Source organism: Monomorium pharaonis, unplaced genomic scaffold (assembly GCF_013373865.1).
Source record: "Monomorium pharaonis isolate MP-MQ-018 unplaced genomic scaffold, ASM1337386v2 scaffold_397, whole genome shotgun sequence".
NCBI lineage: Eukaryota > Metazoa > Arthropoda > Insecta > Hymenoptera > Formicidae > Monomorium > Monomorium pharaonis.
In genome coordinates, this window is record NW_023415689.1 from 1 (window position 1) to 23,367 (window position 23,367).

Consider the following 23,367-nt stretch of genomic DNA (forward strand, 5'->3'; position numbering starts at 1 on the left):
ATAATTAAGTAAGAGAAATCGTATTCTAACGGTCGCCGAGAGCAAGAAATGTTTGCAGAGGATCGCTCTATTGTCACGCACAAGTTCGTGAGATATAGCGACAATTTAAAATTTTATTTTTTTTTTGAGGAATAATAAATACATAAACTGAAGGAAATAGTCATCAAACAAATGCATAGTTCCCCATCTGTAAACTATTTTGAGAGCGACCGTTAGATATAATTTAATTCTTTCGGGAAGTCTGGGGCACTGTCGAGTCTAGAATAAAAAAAAGAATAAATAATAACTTTATTACCGAACGTTATTCTGACGATGCCCTGGATCGGTACCCGACGCTAAACAAAGGAAAAGGGAAATATTTGAAACTCAATAAAAATTAAAATCTTCAACAAGGAATCTCCGGAAACTATAAAAATTAATTATTTAAAGCAAAAAACGCTGTCCGCGCTCAATCAATAAAAGTATGTTCTCACTAAAAATCCTACAGGAAGACATAAAGACCCTTTTTTTGCTTGCTAGTTTGTTTAAGTGACCTAAAGATAAGAGGAGCAAAAATTATAAACATCCCTCTCCTATACTCAAAACCAAAACCAAATCGGGCGGAGACGAGAAGAGATGAGCCAATAGCTGATCACCTCTACAAAATAATAATTTCGCGAGTTCCCAATAGTCAAGCCCCAAATTTGGTGGTTTTGAAAGGGCCTACCAATTCAAGAATGACACCGCCTACACCTTAACCCTTCCCTTCGGAAAATTGAGTATAAAATCGCGATCCCAAAGACCGCGAGCAGCTTTTCCGCTTTTTACTCTTGATTGAGTGTGAGTCCGAGAATTTTCGTCGCGAGTTCACCAATAATTCACGTAAACTTTGAAGCAAGATTTTTCGCGATTGCTTGAGTGCGAGTCGGGACAAAAAACTAAGTGCCAAACAAAAAAAAAACGTTCCGCAAGTGAAGTGAGTGCACTTGTGTACTCCAGTGGGGCCTATCACTCTCCAGTTGCACCAGCCCAGAGTCTTGACGGACTGACTTGTTCCGGCCAACCGAGAACCGCCCGAGTACCCTGAGACCGGCACTCCGGATTACGCTCCCCAGAGGAAATACCCCAGCAAGTAGTAAGTCATCTATTTAATTCATAATCGAGTCACTTCCCTTTCGTTGTTGCTTATCATTTTATTCACTTCATAGTGAATAACAGACCTATCCGTCCAAAACGGAAACACTGGGCAGCCAGACGTTGGCGTCAGAGACAAAATCGGCGGGCACGGGAGGAATTGAACCGCGTCTTCCAACAGCACCTCGAGTCACAACTCTTCTCTCCTACCACCCCTCTCAAAGAACCTCGTGTTCCTCGACTCTCCTCTCCTACCACCCCTCTCGAAGAACCTCGTGTTCCTCGACCCTCATCTCCTCTAACCACTCCACCTCCTGTTTTTCCTACTTATTCCCCTATTAGCTCCCCTGAACCTGAAGAAATTCCACCCCCACCTTCTCCAGAACCATCCATAGAGCTTATAGAAGAATTGAACGAGTCCCACCCCGGCCCCGCTTTTATCACTACGACGGAACGCAAACATCATTAATTGAGCTTTTAGAACAGTTCCCGTTAAAAATAGACCCCTTATTACAAAATTACCGCGATTTCGCAATCAACACGGACGCAATAGATCCGGAAATTCTATTAGATATCCTTCCCGCACTTGCTCCCTCAGATCCCATCCCAGTCTTCACTCCCCATTACTATGATCCTTTTGCCGTTCCTACCGATTTTTAAATAATTTCTTCCCCCCTTCCACCACTATTATAACAGAAATAGAGTAAATTATATATTAAGTCTAATCTTGTACAGACACGGATAAAATAAGTAAAATAAATATGTATATACATTTAAGCTTCATAAATTTTATACCAAAATCTGATCTTTATTGTAATTCTTTGCCCTGGAAATTATAAAAACAAATATTGTCTTTCTTTCATTTATTAAAATTTCCATTGTAATTTCATGACTAGTAATATGTTAAAATAAATATGATTGTTAAGTTTAAAATAGTTTCATTTATTTAACTCTTAAACGACCTCAAGTCAATTCCCGATCAAAGTAAGCACCTGGTCCAGTCCTGAGTTAAAGTGATTAAATTCGCTGACTCGAAATTTGGACCTACGGAGGCACGACCTGAAAACAGGTTATAGCGAGCATTTTTGGCACGTTGACCCCGCATTTTCATGTCATAATAGTGCGTCCGACCGAGCCCCTTTCCTCGTTTATTTCGTGCCTACGGAACGTTTTAAAATCCGTTACGTTCTTCCATGCCTTACCTGCGTCCGTTTCTCAAATTTTCCAATGCATGACACAGTTAAATTTAACAAAGCTGGACGTACAATCTAAAATTTCTGTTTGCTATCACTTCTCCTTGCCCATCACAATTTGATGCTATGTGGGTTTGCACATCTCGCACACAATATCTTTTTTTACCTGTGCGTCGAAGTATAATTTATAAATACAATTGACAGATGAGAAAAAAAAACCACTTTCGGTGCATACACTGAATTACATATGTTATTGGACTATATTACTTTTTTTTTCTGGTAGGTAGCAAAAAATATACACTTTGTTTCGGGTTAGAACCCGATTCCCCTTCCACTACACACACACACACACACACAACACACGCACGCACGCACGCACGCACGCACGCACACCAAGTGTGCTAATACAATGCATGGTGTAGCGTCGTCATGGTCGCCTACACGTTGGACATGGGGATAGTCCCCCGTTCGCCTAGTCATTCTCCGCGGTTTAGCCAACTTGCTTTCGCGAGTATATCTAAAGCGTCCAGGGCCCGTGTATAAACTACTACTCACGTGATCATTAAGATCATATGCGAGTATAATAATTATCACGATTCGCCTTGTTCACTCATTCGTAACTACATTGTACATTATCTAAGATCTAAAGAAACTTTCCTTTTTGGCTCGCATATTATGTGTTATCATTTATCTCACCCAAAAAAAATACCGAGACTTGTCCGTAAGGAAGGTTTCGACGATACACACTTTAATTCAATTATAATTATAGTAATAATAATGAATTATTCAATTATTATTAAATTAATTGATACAGTTATAGATCACATTGGTATGCGTTTTTCATTAAAAACCAAGAAAATGTTGCTGATGTTTACTTTATAGAAGTATCATGCCATGCACATTGACTGCTAGTAAAATATACGTAATGTCGATTGTTGAGAGTAGAATCGGTAATTCGTATTTTTTTAAATTTTATGCTTGAGGGACGTCTCCCTAAAGCCCTGTGCGTCATCTTGCGGCGTGTCTATTTGTTATTTTCTGCTTCCCTAACATAGAGCTTGTATTAATGGTGGGGCCTTGGTCGCATCGCGACGCGCGCGGGGAGAATCGACAGAGAGGTGGATATATTCTGTCTTTTTTTCGTGTGGGAACAGGTTTGTAACTGTACAATCTCAGGCCCGATTCTCGAACTCGTACGAAAAAAAAAATTGCTTACAAAGATAACACTGGTCTAGTTTCCACCGTAGTCTTCAATCCGATCTTGTTCCGGTGCGAATCGAATTTAATGTCGGTTTCCACTGGAAGTCAAGTAGAAGTGAGAAAAATTGATATTTCAGTAGAACCAACTTAACTTAGCTTGTTGAATATTAACAACATAACCTTTGAATAGCCTACATACATTAAAGTGTCAAAAAAACGAAAATTATATCTCGTTTATTTTCCATTTCGATTACTAAGGTTAGATTTCTTTTGAGAAAATATAGAGATTTCAAAAATTTTAAAGTAACCGATATAAAGAAACTGATAAGAGAAGTAACGAGTAATAATTTTTATACATTTTACCTGCGACATTGTCTTTAATATCCTTATATCAAAAACTGAATTATGCACTGCCTCTCAGAAAAAAATTGTGCATTTTCCTTGAAGTTCCCGGGAATAATTTTATTTCTTGTTATTAAAGGAGTTATATTTTTTTCCTCGTTTTCTTAGTCTTTCTTGTTAGACGGATACAATTAATTCCGTTAAGCTACACGGAGATTATTTTCCTTTTCTAAAAAAGATATGTTATTTATTTATCGAATGTATCGAAGTCATCTCGAAAGTCTCGAAGAATTGTTGCCTTTAATCCACGATGCTGATTGGTTCTTTCGCTGATCATTGAACCGCATGCTTCGTAGTGTTTGACAGTTGTGTTTGACAGTTGTGTTTTCAAATCAAAATTGGTTATATCAAAAGTGTGTAAGTAATAAGGTAAGTAATAAAGAGATATATTAAGTAATAATATAATCTCTCTCTCTCGGAAATAACAATAATATCTTTAAAATTTTATAATCTTTTAGAAAAAAAAAAAAGGAAAGGAAATAGATTGGTAGGAGAAAGAGAGAGTTTCGACTTTTGTAGAAAGAAGAAGCAGAAAAGGAAACAGAAGGTGAAACAGCGACTTCTATAGAAAGAAGGAGCGGAAAAAGAGAGAGAGAGAAAGAGAGTGTAAGAAAGAAGAAAAAGAAAAGTGTTAGAGCATTAACAGTAAATATTATTGTATTGAGTATTTTATGTAGTTAGCAGCTCGCAATTACATATATTATTGACTAATTTTTTTTCTGTGTGTGTATATTTGTGTATGCGCGCGCGTGTGTGTGTGTGTAAAATTATGTAAATTTATAAATAATTACATAATATTATATAAAATATATTTTATTAAAAATTATTATTTACTTAATTCTTTTAACTTTTTTAAAATAAATACATACATATGTGTGTGTGTGTGTGTGTGGTATTTATAAAAAAAAAGTTTAAAAAAAATAAGTAAATAATTTTTATTAAAATATGTTTTTATATAATATTAAGATATATAAGTATAGTATAATATATATAGAAAATAACAATAATATCTTTAAAATTTTATAATCTTTTAGAAAAAAAGAAGGAAAGGAAATAGATTGCTAGGAGAAAGAGAGTTTCGACTTTTTTGAAAAAAGAAGCAGAAAAGAAAACAGAAGGAGAAACAGCGACTTCTATAGAAAGAAGGAGCAGAAAAAGAGAGAGAGAGAAAGAGAGTGTAAGAAAGAAGAAAAAGAAGAGTGTTAGAGCATTAACATAATATTATTGTAAGTTAGCAGCTCGCAATTACATATATTATTGGCTATATTTTTTTCTGTGTGTGTATATTTGTGCGTGCGCGCGCGCGCGCGTGTGTGTGTGTAAAATTATGTAAATTTATAAATAATTACATAATATTATAAAAATATATTTTATTAAAATTATTATTTACTTAATTCTTTTAACTTTTTTTTAAATAAATACATACATATATGTGTGTGTGTGTGTATTTATAAAAAAAGTTTAAAAAAAATATGTAAATAATTTTATTAAAATATGTTTTTATATAATATTATGTAATTATTTATAAACTTACACTTACACGTTTTTTATTCAAATTGCAGAGATAGAGGATAGATATAGACAACATAAAATATGATTAATAATTTGTGTTGAGAGGGAAAGAGAGAAAGAGAGAGAGGGAAAAAGAGAGTGAGAGAGCGTGAGATAAAAAAAAATAAAAAATAAAATTTAAAATATTAAGTAAATAATAATTTTTTATAAAAATGTTTTTATATAATATTATGTAATTATTTATAAATTATACTTACACGTTTTTTATTCAAAATTGCAGAAGATAAAGGATAGAGAATTAAAGAAAGAGAAAAAGATAAAGAAAGGAGAGAAAAAAAGAAAAGAGAAAAGATTCAAAAAGCATAATTCTTTTAAATTAATAAACATTAAGACATTTCATAAAAAAGCGGAGAGAAAAAAGGAAGAAAGACGAGATAGGTATTTAATAATTGTTTAAAAAGCTGTAAGCTTGTTTGTCAAATTTTGAATTTTTAATGACTTAATTGCGTTTTTTTTTTAACATATATAAATGTTTTTATTTAAGGTTAAAGAAAATAAACATTATATTAAAAAAAGAAAAAAGAAATAAAGAAGCAGAGAGTAAGAAAGAAAAAAAGAAATATTAAAGAGGTATATACAGAAAATAGAAATAAAAATTTACATAATATTAATGAATGTCAGGGGTAGAAAATCAATATATCATTTGGTTGTAATTAACATTGACTCCAAAACTGGTAGATATATTGATTTTCTTATAGCTGTTCAAATCAATTAATATAGCTGATACGGACGTAAAACCATATATACACTGCAAAAAAAATGTAATGTATCCAATGAGATATGTAGTTGAGGACTGCCTACTCAATGCAATACTATATGTTATATTAGCACTTAACAAATCAAACTTTCACCTAGGGATTCTCAAAGTAGAGTCTTTGCCCTTTAATTTAAAAAAAGTACATGTAATTTAGATGATTTTTTGCAAAGTTGCATCACTTTGAAGATTGCCTAAAAATCGGTCAAAACTTTTGTCTCGTTTTCTTTTGCGCCAGTGTTTATATAGATATTTATAAAAAATAAAAAGTTTAAAAAAAATTGCAAGAATTAAGTGATAGGTAAGAAGAGAGAGAGGGAGAGAGAGAGAGAAGAGAGAGAGAGAGAAAGAGAAGGAAAGAGGGAGAGAGGAGAGAGAGAGAAGAGAGAGTAGAGAGGAGAAAGAGAGAGAGAGAGAGAGATAGGAAGAGAGAGAGAGAGAGGAAAGAGAGAGAGAGAGTGCGAGATTCGGGAAGGTAACATTTGCGTTTTAAATATTTTGAAAAAAAGGAATCTTAAACTCTTAATTCTCATTTCTTATTAATTATCATTCTCAATAATTATCAATTTTATTAATTATTATTATTCTCATTAAATATCATTTGCGATTTAATTATTTTGACATTTGTGTATTTTAATAGTAGAAAAGGAATGAGATTAAAGAGAAAGAATTGAGATCGAGAGAGTTTTAAAAAAGAAATCCAGAAAGTGAAAGTGTTGAAATTTGATTGAAAATTATCAGGTAACATTACGTATAATATTATAAATTTTAATTTATTTAAAAATTTAAATTTAATGTTGTATTATTAAGGCATAAGATTTAAAAAATTTAATTTTAAAGTTGTTGATGGCTTGTTGTCAGAAGTTATTGAAATGGTCAGAGAGCGATAGTGAGTTTTATCGAAAGAGATTAGAAAAAAAAGAGATTAGATGAAAGGAAATTATAATTGAGAGAGATTAAACAAGAAAGCCAGAAAGTGAGTTTTGAAATTTTTGAAAATTAACAGGTAACGTTACATATATAATATATTATAATTTTTAATTTATTTAAAGGGGATTAAGTATGGAGGTAAGTGTGTAAGAGATGATATTAAGAAACATGCAAATATAATATAATTAATAATTTGTGTTTTAGAGAGAGGAGAGAGAGAGAGAGAGGTGGGGAGGAGGGGGGAAATGAGAGAGCGTGAGAGATATAGAAGAGGATTAAATAAAACAAGTAAAGTGTGTAAGAGTATATTGAACAATATGAAAATAATCTAATTAATATAATTAAAATATAATTAATAATTTAGAGAGGGAGAAAGGGAGAATGAGGGAGCGTGAGATAGAGAAGGGCATTAAATATGATAAAGTGTGTAAGAGTAATATTACAGAAGAAGAATAAGTGCAATGTTCAATATAAAAATGCTAAGTGGCGCGCGCGAAGCGCGCGCAATGTTGTGTTCTAGTCCTTTATTAAAATTTCCATCAAAATCACGATAGTTCGACAACATTGCCTTCGAAGAATTTTACCAAACTTTAAAATTTAATCAAATAATTTTATATTTACAACAATTTAACAGAACTATTAAAAGTATAGTATAGTTCTTCGAAATCCATGTCAAAGTTTTGTAATTATTTTGAGGGTAAATTAAAAAAAAATCTCTTTGTGTATAGCTTTTATCAAGATGACGCAACGGAAATATGTACATATTGTGTATTGATTATTCTTGTAAAACTGAGTTCTGTTCCTCTCGTCGAGGCATGGTCCCCCTTTGCACAATTTACTCCTCATAAATTTCCAATACAATGGCAAATTAATATGAGAGTGGTGTTCGACATATTAATTATTACAATGTAGTAAAAATGTTGATAAATAGTACGTGATTGTAGTAGTCGTAGCTTAAAAGAAGATTATCTATCTAATAAATGAACGTTCATGTTTTTACACCTCAAGATCAAAGGAACATGTAACATTTAACATATTAGAAATTGTATCTGTAGTATCTTAATGTATACTAAGCGATGTCAATTGTTTCGCGTTTTTCTTTCTGTTAAAGAAATGATATTTTTATTCTATATATAAATGCTTTGGTACAAGGTAAGATTAAAGTCCTGCTGCAAACTACAACATAATACGCAACGTCTAAAACGTCAATCAATTTAATATGTAGCTCTTGCCATTCGTATACGTTTGACAATCCGGTACTACCGAACTGACAATGTAATATACCATAATCATATTGTGTGCACCATAATCATATTGTTCGTTTTGTCACTTCTTTATGTCATACATTGAGATCATATATTTAATTATATTACAAAGGGAACTGACCTGAAGTAGGGGACGTTTGCAAAACACCTATGTACGATATGAATTCAGAAATGGAAATATACTATGCAACGAATCAATTATTTTTGTCGCGAATCGGTGGGTGGCCGTATCAGCGGAAACCATTGAAGATATTGATATCGTGGTTTTTTACAATGGTACATTTTTCTGTTATCGTAACTCAGGTAATAAATAGTATTAATTATGCAAATATATATAACCAATTTATAAATACTGTTGTTGTTAACTTTAACGTTGCGATATAATCATTGACTTTTAGGCATTGTTATTATACGATATTGGGGTGATACAGATATTGTCGTTGAATGTATAATTACTCTTACTCTTCTTTTTGCTGCTGGCGTAAAATTAATTAATATCGTTGTGAATAATGACAAAGTAAGTTATTAAATCAATATCGATAACGTGTGTTTGTTATTATTACTTTTTGCATTGTTGATCAGTTGCGACGACTATTGGAACATATGAAAAAACATTGGGAGCTTTTTAATAGCGAACTCGAGCGTCATATCTGGTGATATTATGCTAGTATTGGCCAAAAAGTAACAAACTGTTATGCAGATATGAGAATAATTTTGAAATAATTTGTTTATCATGTTTAAAGAGTAATCATAATGTGCTATCGACTACTATAATATGTCGAAATTATAAGAATGTTGTATTATAAGGCCAATTTTTTTCTAGTTTGAATTAATTTTTACAAGAGTTTATTTGCGTTTACATTTACAAAATTTTTCACAAAATTATAAATATGTCCATTCTGGTAAAGACAATTTTTTTTAATATTAATATAACTTTAATATTAATATAACTAATAAATTATGTTCCTTTGTGCAGCATATTTTAGTGTAACTTTGTTATCTTATGTGCTAATTCCATTGGTTCCAAGGATTTTAGACGTCATAATTCCATTGAATAAGTCAAAACCATTAGGATATGTGTATCAGGCCGAGTACAGAGTGGACACAGAAAAAAATATTATTATCCAATCTTATTTCATTCTTATCTTGCGAGTACAATTACGACAATTCTATTCACTGTCGACACTACATATATAATGTGTGTGTGTTACATACCTGCAGCCTGTTTACAGCTATTAGATAAGTAAAGTTAACAACATCGTGTAGTTCCTACATTTTTTACAAACATTTTTTAATAATTTTCTTTCTTTTGGATGAATAAACTAAGAAAATATAAAGTTTGTGCATTAATTTACATGTTCCATTTCAAACCAACAACTGGAAAATATAACTAGCAAAACAGACATTACATCAAGCGACAAAAAAGTCCACAAAGGGATGCATTATTCATAAAAAAACACAATTCTATCGGCAATGACCATATTGCATTGATAAAATGCTTAAAAAAACATCAACTTGCATTAGAATCTGTATTATGTAAATTCCATAATATCTTTGATAATTTTAATAAATTGATCATTTAATTTAACACTCGTTCGATCATTAAATTGTTTTATTCAATCTTCTTTTTAGACACGTTCAGATTCTATGATATTAGAATCCATGTTCACTCATGTGACATTTATTATGCTATCTATGAATGTGCTGATTTTAAGTGTAATAGGAATACAAGTAAGGATTTGAAAAGCATATCTGTTTCTACTAAAAAATATTTATATTGCAGTAAAAGTTTTATATTGCAGTAATTTTGCAGCTTACCAATAACATGGGAAATGTTGAAGAAACAGTAAGATATGTTTTTATAAGTTGCGCTTCGTTTATTCATCTCATATGTATGTGTATTCCCGGACAATTACTAATAGATAAAAGCACAGAAGTTTTCATCAAAACGTAAGAATTTTTATTTTATATAGTTTTATATAGTTCTTTAACATATTTAATCCTTGGATAAAAATAAGAGAATTTTTTGAGATCTTGCGTTACCTTAATCATATAAATAATTTTAATATTCTTCCAATATCTTCAAGTATAATTTTTAAAATTGTTTACTAATTTTTAAATAATTTTTAACACGTTTTAAGAGTCTACATATCGACACACACACATACACGCACACACACATAACATTTAATATAATAAGACATATCTTATATATTAGATACGTTTCAGCTTGGTATACATTTCCTATAAGAATTAAAAAATTATTAGGAATATTCTTTATAGAAATTTCGCTCCGTGTACTCTTACGGCTGGAAGAACGTTTATTCCCACATAACACCAAGTCGACTGTTAGTCGACTGTCAGTCGGCAGAAGAAGTCTAAAGTCGACTTTAAAGTCAGACTGAATGTCGACTTATAGTCAACTAAAAGCCAACAAATGACTCGACTATAGTCGGCTTTCGGTCAGCCATTGTAGTCGACTTTAAACCGACTATAAGTCGACTTTTAGTCAACATTAAGTCGACTTTTGGTCAACATTAAGTCGACTTTTGGTCAACATTAAGTCGACTTTTAGTCAACATTAAGTTGACTTATAGTCTATTTTTCGCATTAATAATTATAATAATTGGGGTAATAATAAAATACGTTACAATAAGTAAGTTTTCACCGAGAGTTCAAATCGTGTTAGAGTCGAGCTAATTAGCCAATAGTTATGCTGGTTACAACAAAAATACCTAATTTCCGTTATGATTAGCATATATAGCCGTTGGTTAATTGGTCCAACTTTGACCCGATTTGTACTCTCGATGGAAACTTACTCAATGTTGTATATTAACATACAATGTAATACAATATTTATTCTTTATTTTTACAAAGATTTAATAATATATTATATAAAATATATATTTTAGAATATATGGATTGAAATATAACATTACTTTTTAAACAATTTATCACCCGTATCCTGTCGCCAGATCGTAATGTAAAATGTCACTTTTTTAATAATATTGCTCGTATCCTGTCACCAGATCGTCTCAACCATTCCTGCATGCATTTTTCTATTTCACTCACGGTGCTTTTTCCTTGCATCAATACAGTTTCTATAAATGTATTAATAATAAATTATAATAATATAATAACAATAATAAAATAATAATATATAATAAAAATATTAAATTAATACCAATGATTGTATCGGATAGTCTTGATTTTCTTAGAGACAATTTATTTTTTTGTCCTGTCCACGTGTATGCCTGCGCAACTTCGTAACCAATAGTTTGCGACATTATATTTCTAACATTTTTGGCGACTGTTTCTCCGCCCACTTGTGACATTTTCTGAATCTACAAATATATTTCATATCACATTAATATAATACATATGCATTATGATATTATATAATATGTATATTATATAATATATAATTACAAAACTAGCTCTATTTATTCTTTTTTTCATTGCGTTGATGGCTTTAATTAATGACAATATTAACTAACTAAATTAATATTATGTTAAATAATTAAAACATTCTATAAAATTAATATTATAATAAATTAATTATATTAATTTGTCAATTATTAAATTAAGTATAAATTACTTTATGATAAATAGAGCGAGTTTCAAATCTCGACACCTCATTTACCGTAATCATAATGCATGTTCGCATTAATAATTTGTAAATAACAAGATACTTACAAATTGTCGCCGAACATCAGCTCTATCCAGTTGATTATTAAACGCTTCAATTCTCTCCACCGTAGTGAGGGGCAAATTTGGTAAGAGAGAGAAATCGACCACCTGCACTTCTCTTTCATTTTGTACTTCTTGTTTATTTTCATAAAGATGAATAATTCGATTAAGTTTACGCTCCAGTATAGCTAATTTTGCATTAATACCACGCCGGCATATTCCTAAACAAGAAAAATAAGAAGCATTAAAATAAACAATTAAATTTACTGAATTAAACTATTATCATTGCACATTATTCATAAAAATCTCTTTTGTTTCGCATTATATCTACTAGTAACGTAAATAAAACAAAATTTACCACAACATGTGTGCTCTAAATCATTAGATTGGTTTCCCAAATTTTCGTCCCAAATTTCGTTCCCAAATTCTTCTGTATTGTCAGCTGACATTATTTTTGGCTGAGCTGTTGAAGCTTTTTCCTGTCCCACACAATTGGTTTTTACTGTTTTCGGTATTTCTGTAAATAAATATAAACATGTAAGATTTATTATTTATGAACATTCATATTCATTATAAAATTTATATTACGTAAAATTTAAAATATACCTTTTACAGTTTTGTAACTTTTTTGCTTATGACCACAGTTTGTTATTGCTTTCTGCGTTTCTAAAAAACAATATAAAAAATATAAAAAATGTCAACATTTACTTTTATATACAGCTTTTCCAATCAATATAAATATAGCAATTAATATGATACCTGTGTTACTGTATTGTATTTCTTCACAAGAATTGTCAGAGAAATCTGACAATTCTTGTGAAGAATCATCTTCCAGCAGTGAATTAGAATCAAAAGTATTATCAGAATTTGGAGTATCATCGGCCTGATTTAAGTCACTGGATTCGCATGAACCTGGTTTAGTGATCGCTTTATTAATCTTAGGCTGCAAGTCAGAAACATATCCACTTCCTACTTGTGGAATATAATTCGAGGGCAATTTAAGACGCATCTTTTTTGGTTCATCTAAAAATTTTCAAAATTGTTATATTTATATATAAAAAAAAGATTTATATTGTAACTTGAAGAAAATCCCTCAGCCGTCTGTACCGACAAAATTAATCTATGTGCAATATATTGATGTAGATATATTAACGAATAAATGCGACGAAAATAGGACAAAAATGGTAATTTTGTTGGTAGTTCGTCGACGGCTGAGGGATCTCCTTCATAAACTAAATTTCTTATAGAAATGTATTCTATAAATACCTTCGTTGCTTGTGTCGCCATACAATTTTCTCTTCTTTATAAGCCTCTTCTTTGAAGCATTACACTTATCATATGCCTGTATATTAATATTATTAATATTATCATCTGACGCTGACATTTCTCCCACTACTTTTTCGACCGATCGTGCATTTTGGTACGTTTCTGTAACGTTTTTAAATAAATATAAATTTAATTTCACATTTTTATGTAAAGTTAGCCGCACACAAAGCTATTTTTCATGCTGGATTGCTTACGATGTAGTTAATTACTAGAAATCCTGATGTGTGGTGCAATTGTAGTAATAATTTATGAAAATCGCAAGCAATCCGCAGGAAAAAAGCATCGTGTGCGACTGATTCAAGATATACATATGTAAAACAAACCATAAGGACCAAAGCTCTTATGAAATGTTAATTCGTCCCAATCATCACACGGCGGCATCTGTTTTATGCAGGCTTGAGTAAGCTGTTTACTTTTTTTTGGCATTTTAAATATTGATCGCTCGAAGTCTATCCATATCGTTGGTACTGTTATGCAATACACATCATATAGCAGTACGTAAAACGCCATTCTGAAAAAATATATGAATATATATATATATACACGTAAATTAAAATTTATTATAACGTTTACAATATATCTTAATAAAATAATGCTGCTTTTCTTTTAGTGACACAAGTCGACACTATAGTGTCGGTCTGTCTTTGTTATTCATTAAATGCCAAAGATAGAACGACGTCATTTGCGTAGACTTGTATCACTAAAAGAAAAGCAGCCTATGTGTTTATTGTCAATAAAATAATACGTACAAATGTAAACAGGATTAGCATCTCTGCCGCAATTTATAAAGAAGCACGCGTATCATATAAAGTTTAAAAAATTGTTATGATAAATGTAATAATGGCATGCAGCACCATGAAGTTAAATCCTTAAACGGAAATTGAACGGCTTTATTCAGAATTTCTGTGACTGGCCACATCACTAAGTCCGATAAATTTTTTACCACATATATGTCCATATTCTGTGACTCGCAAGGATAGAATGGCAAAGAATTTTTCGTCAAAAATTTTTTTCCAATAATGACGGCTCTTCCGTCTTCGTTATAACAAATATGTTCAATAACAACAATTGTTTTATCTTTCATATAACAACAATTGTTGGGTGTCTTGTTTGTCAATGTAAAATCGCTAAATTGAATCGTACTATAAGCATTGGTACAATTCATTGGAGGAACTTTTAAACATTTCTTTTTCAATATAGGTATACTAGATTTGTTACAATCAGATTGAATTACTTGGTTATAATTTTCCGAAATTCTGTTATATAACTGCTGTAATGGTTTATCGGCCTTTCTCAACATTTTTTTTATTGACTGCATATAGTTTTCGAAAGGAAAGGCAGAAAAAATTATCCAGTGGTCCAAACATCAGTACGTCTTTACTTATGTGAAGTAAATTATGCACATTGTAAATTATAGCATCTTCGCCATACAACTGTTTAAACTTCTGAACAAATAGAATAAGTAGATCTGTGCTATATTTATTGTTACGGAAGCAATCTGTTGGATGACACAATATCCGTATTGCACAATTTAGTGCATTGAAATGCAGTAAATTTTCTTCAGACAAAATATTTAGCAGCACAACTGGTCCAAGATACAGTACAAATTGTCGCAATTCTGTTGCTTTCCAACGAGTCAATTCATCTAGAGAACGTGGTTTTCGAGCAAATTCCTTAGGTACCCATTTCGACATTGCAATTAATTTTTCCGACAACTCTGCTATTTTTCGTCCACTTAACTTTGATATCTGATATCCACTTATCCACAATTGCAACAGTTTCTTCATGACTCCTAGACATATTAAGTGCATGTAATCTAAAGGGAACTGTGAAACCATTGACAGTTGTATTGACTCGAAAGGAGATACACCAGTATGATGATCTTCTTGTACTCTATTGTTAAAATTTTGATCAGTCCGAAGAGATGCATTGGATTCCAAAAACAACATACGATTATTTATATAGGTGCCTTCTTGCATACACTTTCCACATCCAAAGAATCCGTTGTGTGATTTTGTGCAAGTTACAAATGATCTTGCAGGGCTATCGCAAATTACACTTCTAATTCGTACAGTGTATCTTTTCTTATTGAAAATAAGTCCTGTATTTCGGAGACTATTATATTCTTGACAAAAAGGTGTTAAAAAATTATTTATAGAAGGTGGTTTCGAGTACCCATGATAAGCACTAATAACAAATGGTATAAATGCCTTGTCACCGTGAATTTTGCCCAATATTGGCCAAATTTGACTTTTACTGCTTTTTGATATCGGTAGTCCATCAATATTCAAGTCTATAATAATTTCTTTTTCCGCTATGACCTTTGTGCGTGCCAATTGTTCAATTATTGCCTTTTTTCAAACCGTAATGAAAAAAACTTGTATTATCTGCCGATACCTCTACGATACTATTTCTCGGCGTATTTAAAAGCGTTCTTGCATCCTTTGGTAGATCGCTGTGACCACATGTACGCAATTTATTTAACAGTTCTGACAAAGCAGTATGAGTAATGTTATGTTTTAGTTTCCAAGAACATAACCAATTCGAAAGCTGTGGAATTTTATCAGTATTTTCTTTATCCTCCGATTCAACATAGTCAGAATTTGAAACATCGATAGAAAGTACATTGATATTATTTGAATCAGAGTCATCAGGAATAGATTGTATTATAGGCACCTCCTCTCTCTCTCTCTCTCTCATATCAGCTAGCGACTCTAAGTCGACTCCAATACTGACCGTAGGTCTATCGACATGATGTACAATTGGCTGACGCTCATATTGCCTTTCATATTGTTGAAGGCGCCGATTTTTTTGTCGCGAAGACAATTCCCGAAAATGTTTCGGCATCTGTCAATAATAATTTTATTGCAATATTATATATCCAGATTTAAATAATTTACCCATTTTCAGAGATTTTATATATCCAAATTTAAATAATTTACTCATTTTATCAGAGATTTTATCATTTTATATATAATTATATTATATCATTTGTAAGTATAGCTTATTATTAATTGTATATTTAATTTAATTATTTTTCAAGTGATTACTGTTCTTTTATATTAATAATCAATAATAGAACAATTCACTCCTAAAGCTATGTAGCTTACATGTATATTTACATGTAATAATTTAAGACACTTTATTTAGCTATCAATTATATAATTTTCATTTACGGTGTAAAACTTTCAGAATATAAAGCGTGATCTACAATACATGGAGTAAGCATAGAATAAGGCATGAGAATAGGGATGACGTCTGCTTAAACCTACTCTTACTTCTTATATTGCTCTTACTGCTTACTTCATATATTGTAGACCACGCTTAAAAGAACATTGCCAGTAAAGAAAGAAATTGATCAAAAAATGCAAACCATTGACAGGCCCGCTAGTAGAAAAATGATTTAATAAATTTATTGATTTCATGTTGGTTAGAAGTATAGATTATAGAGATACAGTGTAGAAGTAAAGAGATAGATTAGATTGAGAGGGCACATATTATGAAATTAATCGAAATAGAATCCGATCGAAATTGTCCTATTATCCCGTAGGAAAAAATTATGCAAAAATTACTGCACAAAAAATTGCATATTTTTGTGCATGAATTTCTGCAGTTTTTACAGATTTTTATACAAAGTTTTTGCCTTCAGAATTTTTCTGCAGAATATTTTGCCAAATTTTATGTAATTTTTACCTTAAAAAAAATTACATAAAATTTTGCAAAATATTCTGCAGAAAAATTCTAAAGGTGAAAATTTTGTACAAAAATCTGCACAAATTCATACACAAAAACATGTAATTTTTGTGCAGTAATTTTTGCACAATTTTTTCCTTCAGGATTCCCTACATTTGTATTGTGTTTTCTAGAAAAACATAATTTCGATTGGAATTCATTACGAATAGTTGCAACGTATCTGCGTGCTCAGGTTAAGATTTAAGTTGAGGTTAAGATTTGGTTAAAGAATATAAAACGGAGCCAAAAGACAAGGTTTGATAAAAAATATATATAATATGGTAATAAAAGTTTCGAGGAAAAATTTCTATATATATAAAATATTGTTAACATACTTTTCTTTGTTGTAATCGAAATATTGTCTTCAACGACGAAACGTAGCGTGTTCCCAACGAAAGATCCGAACAAAAGAACGTTTCGTATCAATGTTTCATTTGTCTTGTTATAAGAAGCGGCTAATTCCAATATATAATATGTCTAAAACACATTTATTATAATGTATTCATAATATACGCTGTCAAAAAGAAAAGACTTAATCCGAGATCTCTTTATAAATTTTGCATAAGCCTGAATTTTGAAATCCACAACTTAGAATTAACAAAAAAAACGTAAAAATTTATTTTATAGAAAATAAATCATCTAAAATAAATAAATTTCAATAAATAAATAAATAAATTTTGCCTTTAAATGTTTATAAAGATATTCTTTTAGTCAAACTTAGTTATCTTTAAATATATTATAATACATTGTTATACACATTGTTATATTGAATATTATTAAAGATATTTATTTTATTTATTTATTAAAGGTATTATTCTAATTCCTATTCTATTAAGTTGTATCACAGTTATATCACAAATAGCTTTTATCGATAAATCTTCGTGTAGGAGTTTATATATTTAGAAGTTTATTAGAGAAATATTTAATTTAAATGTAAAATTTTTAATTCGATAGATCACATATTCAAGATATTAATTATTAAAGTTAACATCTTTTACACACGCAAGTTCTATCCTAACCTACCACAAAACAGACATTTTGCATTGTAGATTATTTTTTACTTACCACATTCTGCTGCAGCAAATTCAATTTGTCGCCTAGTGACCTCGATCCTCCAATTTTTATTGTTGCTGCTTCTTCGGATTCTGTGGTACAAGTATATTCTGATGCCAACTTTCAATTCCTTTGTTTATCGGCTGACGCCAACTCAGATCTGAAAAATAAACAAAGTGTTGTAATAAAAAAAAGTTAAAAAATACTACTGCTTCCTATATCAAATCTGATATTGATTTCTTTAAAATTTTAATGAAAATTTTTATATATAAATGTATTTTTTTTTATTACATAGGTAAATTTTGAACTTAAGAAAAAAGTAATGAGTTAAAGTCAATATGTTTTAAAATGACTAGTTGAAGTTAAAAATAAACTTATTAAAATTAAAGTTAAAAGTTATTAATTCTAACTTTATTATTAAACCATTTAATTAGTTACTACCTACAAACTTTTTGTAATTTTATATAAAATAGATTTATTGTTAAATTTGATATTTTCTCGAAAAGAGTAAACATAAAAAAATGAAACGTACATAAATTAATTTAAAATTTTAAAGAAAAATACGTACGTGCTCACTCCAACTGCACTGAGTCGATTTTCCGCATATTTTAACAATATAATTATACAATGAGACATCAAACTGTTTGCGTTTAACACGTTGCGGGACTTTTAAATTGTATTGCTCCGCCAAACAAGATCTGATAAGCTTCCGCTGCCAAAATTCATATAAATAGTCTTGAAATCATTGATAAATGCTCTGCCACTGGAATCATAATTATTAAAGTTAACATCTTTTACACACGCAAGTTCCTATCCTAACCTACCACAAAACAGACATTTTGCATTGTAGATTATTTTTTACTTACCACATTCTGCTGCAGCAATTCAATTTGTCACCTAGTGACCTCCCATCCTCATATTTTTCTAAATTTTAAGAATATCCTATTTTTCTGGCATTCACTTGATAATAAATCGTACACAATTTTATTATACATTTTTGCAAACAAAATCCAACTGAACAATAAGCATTGTAACATTGACCGAGGCAAATTGATTCCTCTTGCAATAATTTTTGCGTTTTGTCCATAAGAGGCATTTTTCTCCATCTGTGTGAATTTAAAGAAATAAATAATTATATTTTTACATATATTTTATTATACATTTATCATCAATTTTGCATAATACATTCAACCCGCGTAATCAAAAATAACCTCAAATTATGAGCTAAATATTTTCTAAATTATATGTATTATATTTAACAAATATAAAAAAATTATATATGAAAATATTTTCTATGATTAATTTTATTAACATTTGGTAAAAGTTGTTAAATAATACAAAGGATTACCTGATAAAAATGCGGCGTCAGCGAATTACGTCCCATCTACGGCCGCGTTGTCGTGAATAAGACTATAACCTTTAACTCGGAAATGACCAAAAACCGGAACAGAATACGCAAAAACCGCGTAATTCAAATAAATAAATAGAGCGTAACATCTCTTTTATTATCTTTAATATGATAATATTTTAAATGTCTTAAAAATTAGAAAATTGAACACAAGTGTTGTCTGGGAATTAAATTGACAATATAAGTCGACTAAAAGTCGGACATAAAAAGGCGACTTTTAATTTCCCGAAATAGTTGACTTTACAGTCCACTTACAGTCGACATTTAAAGTCGACAAAATTCATTCGAAAAATAGTCGACTAAACGTCGACTCTCTTAAAGTCGACTTCGAGTCGACTGGAAAAAGTCGACTATCAGTCGGCAAACAGTCATTCGTGTTGTGTGGGTTATGTCTACAACTATATGCAGTTCGGTACGTCTGATTTATTTACTCTAGGATTTTACAACTTAATGGATCCCAATTTTTTAAACGACAAACATCCGCAATCTATTATTTTTCTTTAATTATGAACAAGTGGAGAAAGGAAAGTAAATTGATTATTTAGTTATGCAACTTTGTTCTTCCTGTTTCTTAATTTTTTATTAAATTTATTTTATAAATGAATTTTCTCTCAAAATACACGAGGTATGTCAAAGTGTGAAAATGCACTTATTGTCATTTATTAATAATTACATTAAAGCAAATTATTTTTATGTATAATATTATAATTATAATTTATTTCGACATTTGATTTGATATCTATCATAACTGAAAAATTTTTGATCCACTAATCGACCTACTAGTAAATCGCGATACTCATACTTTGAATCTCTCATTTACTTAAAGAGAACTTTTATAATTTTCCGTAACTTTTATATTTTGTAATGCATTGATATACAAGTTTAAGGTAATGCAAACTGCCATGTCATATTTTACGGCTTTTTTGTTCATAAAATAAGAATTGCAAACACATATATTATAATATATTTATATATCTCTTTATGAAATTATGATATCTAGGAAAGCTGTTTGCAGTATTTGTTTTTATAAAGCATGGTTGTAATCATAATCATAATCATAATCGCTAATAAGTCGCACGGAAGGAGAGTTGACTCCGATCTTTGTAGACAAATTAAGAACGAAATCGATATTGGAGAAATGTGTTAAAAATAGTGATTGTTGCCGTATATAAATGCCCTGCTAGTCGCGGCCTTTCATTCCGAGGATCGTTTGAACGTTTCGGTTCTTTGAAAAAACAGTAATTTTATCATGATCTTGAAAACAATCGCCGAGTTGACCCGCTCTTGTCGACGCACGTAGCACAGTGTGGGAATCCTGGTAGTGGAAAAACTTCGTATCTCTCCTCAACGACTTGCAATGAGTTCATCAATCTAATCGCATTAAAAGTAAAAAATACTATTGTGAGCGAAATACAAGCAACCAAGTACCTTCTCGAATCATAGTCAACTCAACGCCAGTTATAGCTGATATCGACCAGCTCTCTTTCATTACAAAATATGTAAAAGAAGATGGGTAGCCCGATCAAACGCTTTCTTAATTTTCTACCAAACGCTGGACATAAATCTGAAGAAACTTGAAACGGCTCTAAGCTTCTATGCTCGCATCGCTTCAAAATTGGCATAGACAATGCAGAGGACAATCATATGATAATGCTAGCAACAGTCTGGTATCTACACAGGATTACAGGCACGGTTGAAACGATTGAATCCTCTTGCCGATTATGTACCTTGTGCGGCTCATTCGTTGAATTTGGTGGAGCCTGCGCCGCGGAATGTGTCACAGAAGCTGCATTGTTTTTCAGTACTCTTCAAGGTTTATACACTTTCTTCGCTGCGTCTACTTGACGTTAGGACTTCTTATCATTCAAACACAAAAATAACATGAAAGTTTTAAAACGAGTCGATGGAACTCGATGGTCATCTCGTCACGACCGCTTGCGATAGTTTTGTAAAAACTGGGATGGTGTATTGCAATCTTTGATGATAATGATCGAAGATGTTCACGAAAAAGCGGTAACCCGATCCGAAGCTGCTATATTAAAAAAACAACTAGCCGATTCGAAACAGTGTTATGGCCGTATTCTGGAACTCGCTATTGGATCGATTTAATGCTATGAATAAATTGCCGCAAAGTGTAGATATCGACATAGGAATCGCTGTAGAGCTTTATCGTTATTCGCTAATCGATTTCGTAGAAAGCTTGAGAAGTGATGAGATGTTAAAGTGTATGTAGAGAAAGCCAAATGCATTATTTCTGAAGAGTACGAATTCGATAGCAACGAAGCTTGCAAACGAAAGCTCAACTCGGTGAATCGAAAGAAAACGAAGTCGTCATGACCGGAAGAAATAATTCACAGTGGGAACTTTCTACGTGATATTAGATCGCGTCAGATCTGAATTGGAGAAGCGACACTCAGCGTATGAAAATGTCTTCAAAACGCTTCGATTTTATGAGAAATCTCGTTCACTTGTCGGACACGATACATGAAGAAGCTGCGAAACTTTACAATTATTTACGCCGAAAATCTAGAAGATTCATTTGCCACTGAATGTGTGCACTTTCGTCAGTTTCTAATAAAACTAGCTCAGAAGAAAAGACTAAACTAAAACTGATCGATCTTTGTAAACTTATACGGCAACCAAAATTTGTTATCAATGTTCCCTAATATAGCTATAGCTTTGCGAATATCTTTGTGTATGGCCACCACAAATGCTCAGCAGAATAATATATCTTTTTCTGCTTTAAAGCGAATAAAACGTACTTGCGATCATCGTTGGAGGAAGAACGTTTAAATTCATTGGCAATCTTGGTCATTGAAGCCGAACTTATGATGAGCATAAAATACGATGACATTATTAAAGATTTGCAAAAATCTCACCATAAACCACTTGAGTATTAAATGTTAATATTATTCGTTACAAAACTTCCAACTTTCCTGTCTACTTATATTTCATTATTCATTAAATATGTTACAGATTCCTATCATCTCTACAACACTAAATCTTACTCTCCAAAATTTGCCACCCCAAAAAATCTGCGCCTCCAAAAATTTTCCCGCCCTACGCTTCAGCGTAGTCAGTGTATGGATAAATCCGCCACTGATAAAGTCATAATATATTCATATTAGAAATACAAATATATGTATAACATTTTAATTTTTTAATTTTGTCTTTTGTTGCCTCGTAAAAAGATTTTTTCTTAGGTATAAAAATTATAGATCATTTTTAGATATAAATATATTAATTTATTTATGCATGTTTCATTTCGTTTTGTAGAAAATTCTTAATTTTAACGTATTTCACATAATTTTCTATCATGCGATCGAGAATTGCCGTGTAACAAATTATATGGATCTGAGTAAAAACATTAATCAATTGGCAGGCGAGCAATCAATCATGCTCAAATCGATAAGGCATTAACCTTATTATTTGTATAATATTTACAAAGTGTCGTGATGTAGGCTGTATTAGTGTATAATGTCGTAGACATATTAATAAAAATAATAAAAGTTATTTTATAAATATTAATTTTATGAATTATTCACCATTAATAAAATATACTTTCTAAGTTATTAGTCACTGGTTATATTTCATTCCGCAAACTCAAATCGTTTGCATTTATCTAACGCTACTTTTTTTCTTAAGAAAATGTTGGGGGGGGGGGTGATCAATGTATTCCTGGTAGAAAATTGTATTACAAACTGCTTCCAATTGACGAAAAATAAACAG

General features: G+C 31.0%; 1 protein-coding gene and 2 long non-coding RNA genes across 11 annotated transcripts; 2 read left to right on the forward strand and 1 right to left on the reverse strand.

The window, feature by feature from the left end:
- The first annotated feature begins 9,348 nt into the window (after nucleotides 1–9,348).
- On the forward strand, nucleotides 9,349–11,522 carry LOC118648360. Its single transcript, XR_004965257.1, has 2 exons — nucleotides 9,349–9,965; nucleotides 10,062–11,522. It is a non-coding gene; the product is annotated as an uncharacterized LOC118648360 (long non-coding RNA).
- Nucleotides 11,278–19,114, reverse strand: LOC118648358. Of its 9 annotated transcripts, XM_036294691.1 has the most exons (13): nucleotides 18,799–18,898; nucleotides 18,243–18,390; nucleotides 17,513–17,654; nucleotides 16,182–16,292; nucleotides 13,769–13,956; nucleotides 13,386–13,547; nucleotides 12,948–13,142; nucleotides 12,879–12,899; nucleotides 12,726–12,785; nucleotides 12,478–12,636; nucleotides 12,126–12,340; nucleotides 11,614–11,773; nucleotides 11,278–11,530 (listed from the first exon to the last, which is right to left on the reverse strand). In XM_036294691.1, exons 4-13 carry the CDS (start codon nucleotides 16,232–16,234, stop codon nucleotides 11,421–11,423), a joined length of 1,323 nt encoding a protein of 440 aa, XP_036150584.1. In that variant the 5' UTR covers nucleotides 16,235–16,292; nucleotides 17,513–17,654; nucleotides 18,243–18,390; nucleotides 18,799–18,898; the 3' UTR covers nucleotides 11,278–11,420. The 9 variants fall into 9 exon arrangements, with proteins under 9 accessions (XP_036150584.1, XP_036150581.1, XP_036150585.1 ...); XM_036294688.1 differs by having other exon boundaries at nucleotides 12,879–13,142; XM_036294692.1 differs by having other exon boundaries at nucleotides 12,879–13,142; nucleotides 14,195–16,292.
- A 3,283-nt stretch (nucleotides 19,115–22,397) lies between these two features.
- On the forward strand, nucleotides 22,398–22,664 carry LOC118648361. The gene is made up of 2 exons (XR_004965258.1): nucleotides 22,398–22,540; nucleotides 22,615–22,664. It is a non-coding gene; the product is annotated as an uncharacterized LOC118648361 (long non-coding RNA).
- Nucleotides 22,665–23,367: the final 703 nt, after the last annotated feature.

Excerpts from the sequence above, each read along its gene's own strand:
- LOC118648358 (XM_036294690.1), bottom strand. The coding sequence starts at position 16,234 with ATGAAAGGCAATATGAGCGTCAGCCAATTGTACATCATGTCGATAGAC. Across the intron at positions 13,957-16,181 it reads ATCATGTCGATAGACCTACG|AATGGCGTTTTACGTACTGC; the intron begins GTCAGTATTGGA and ends ATATTTTTTCAG. Across the intron at positions 12,341-12,477 it reads TTTAGAGCACACATGTTGTG|GAATATGCCGGCGTGGTATT; the intron begins GTAAATTTTGTT and ends TTTCTTGTTTAG.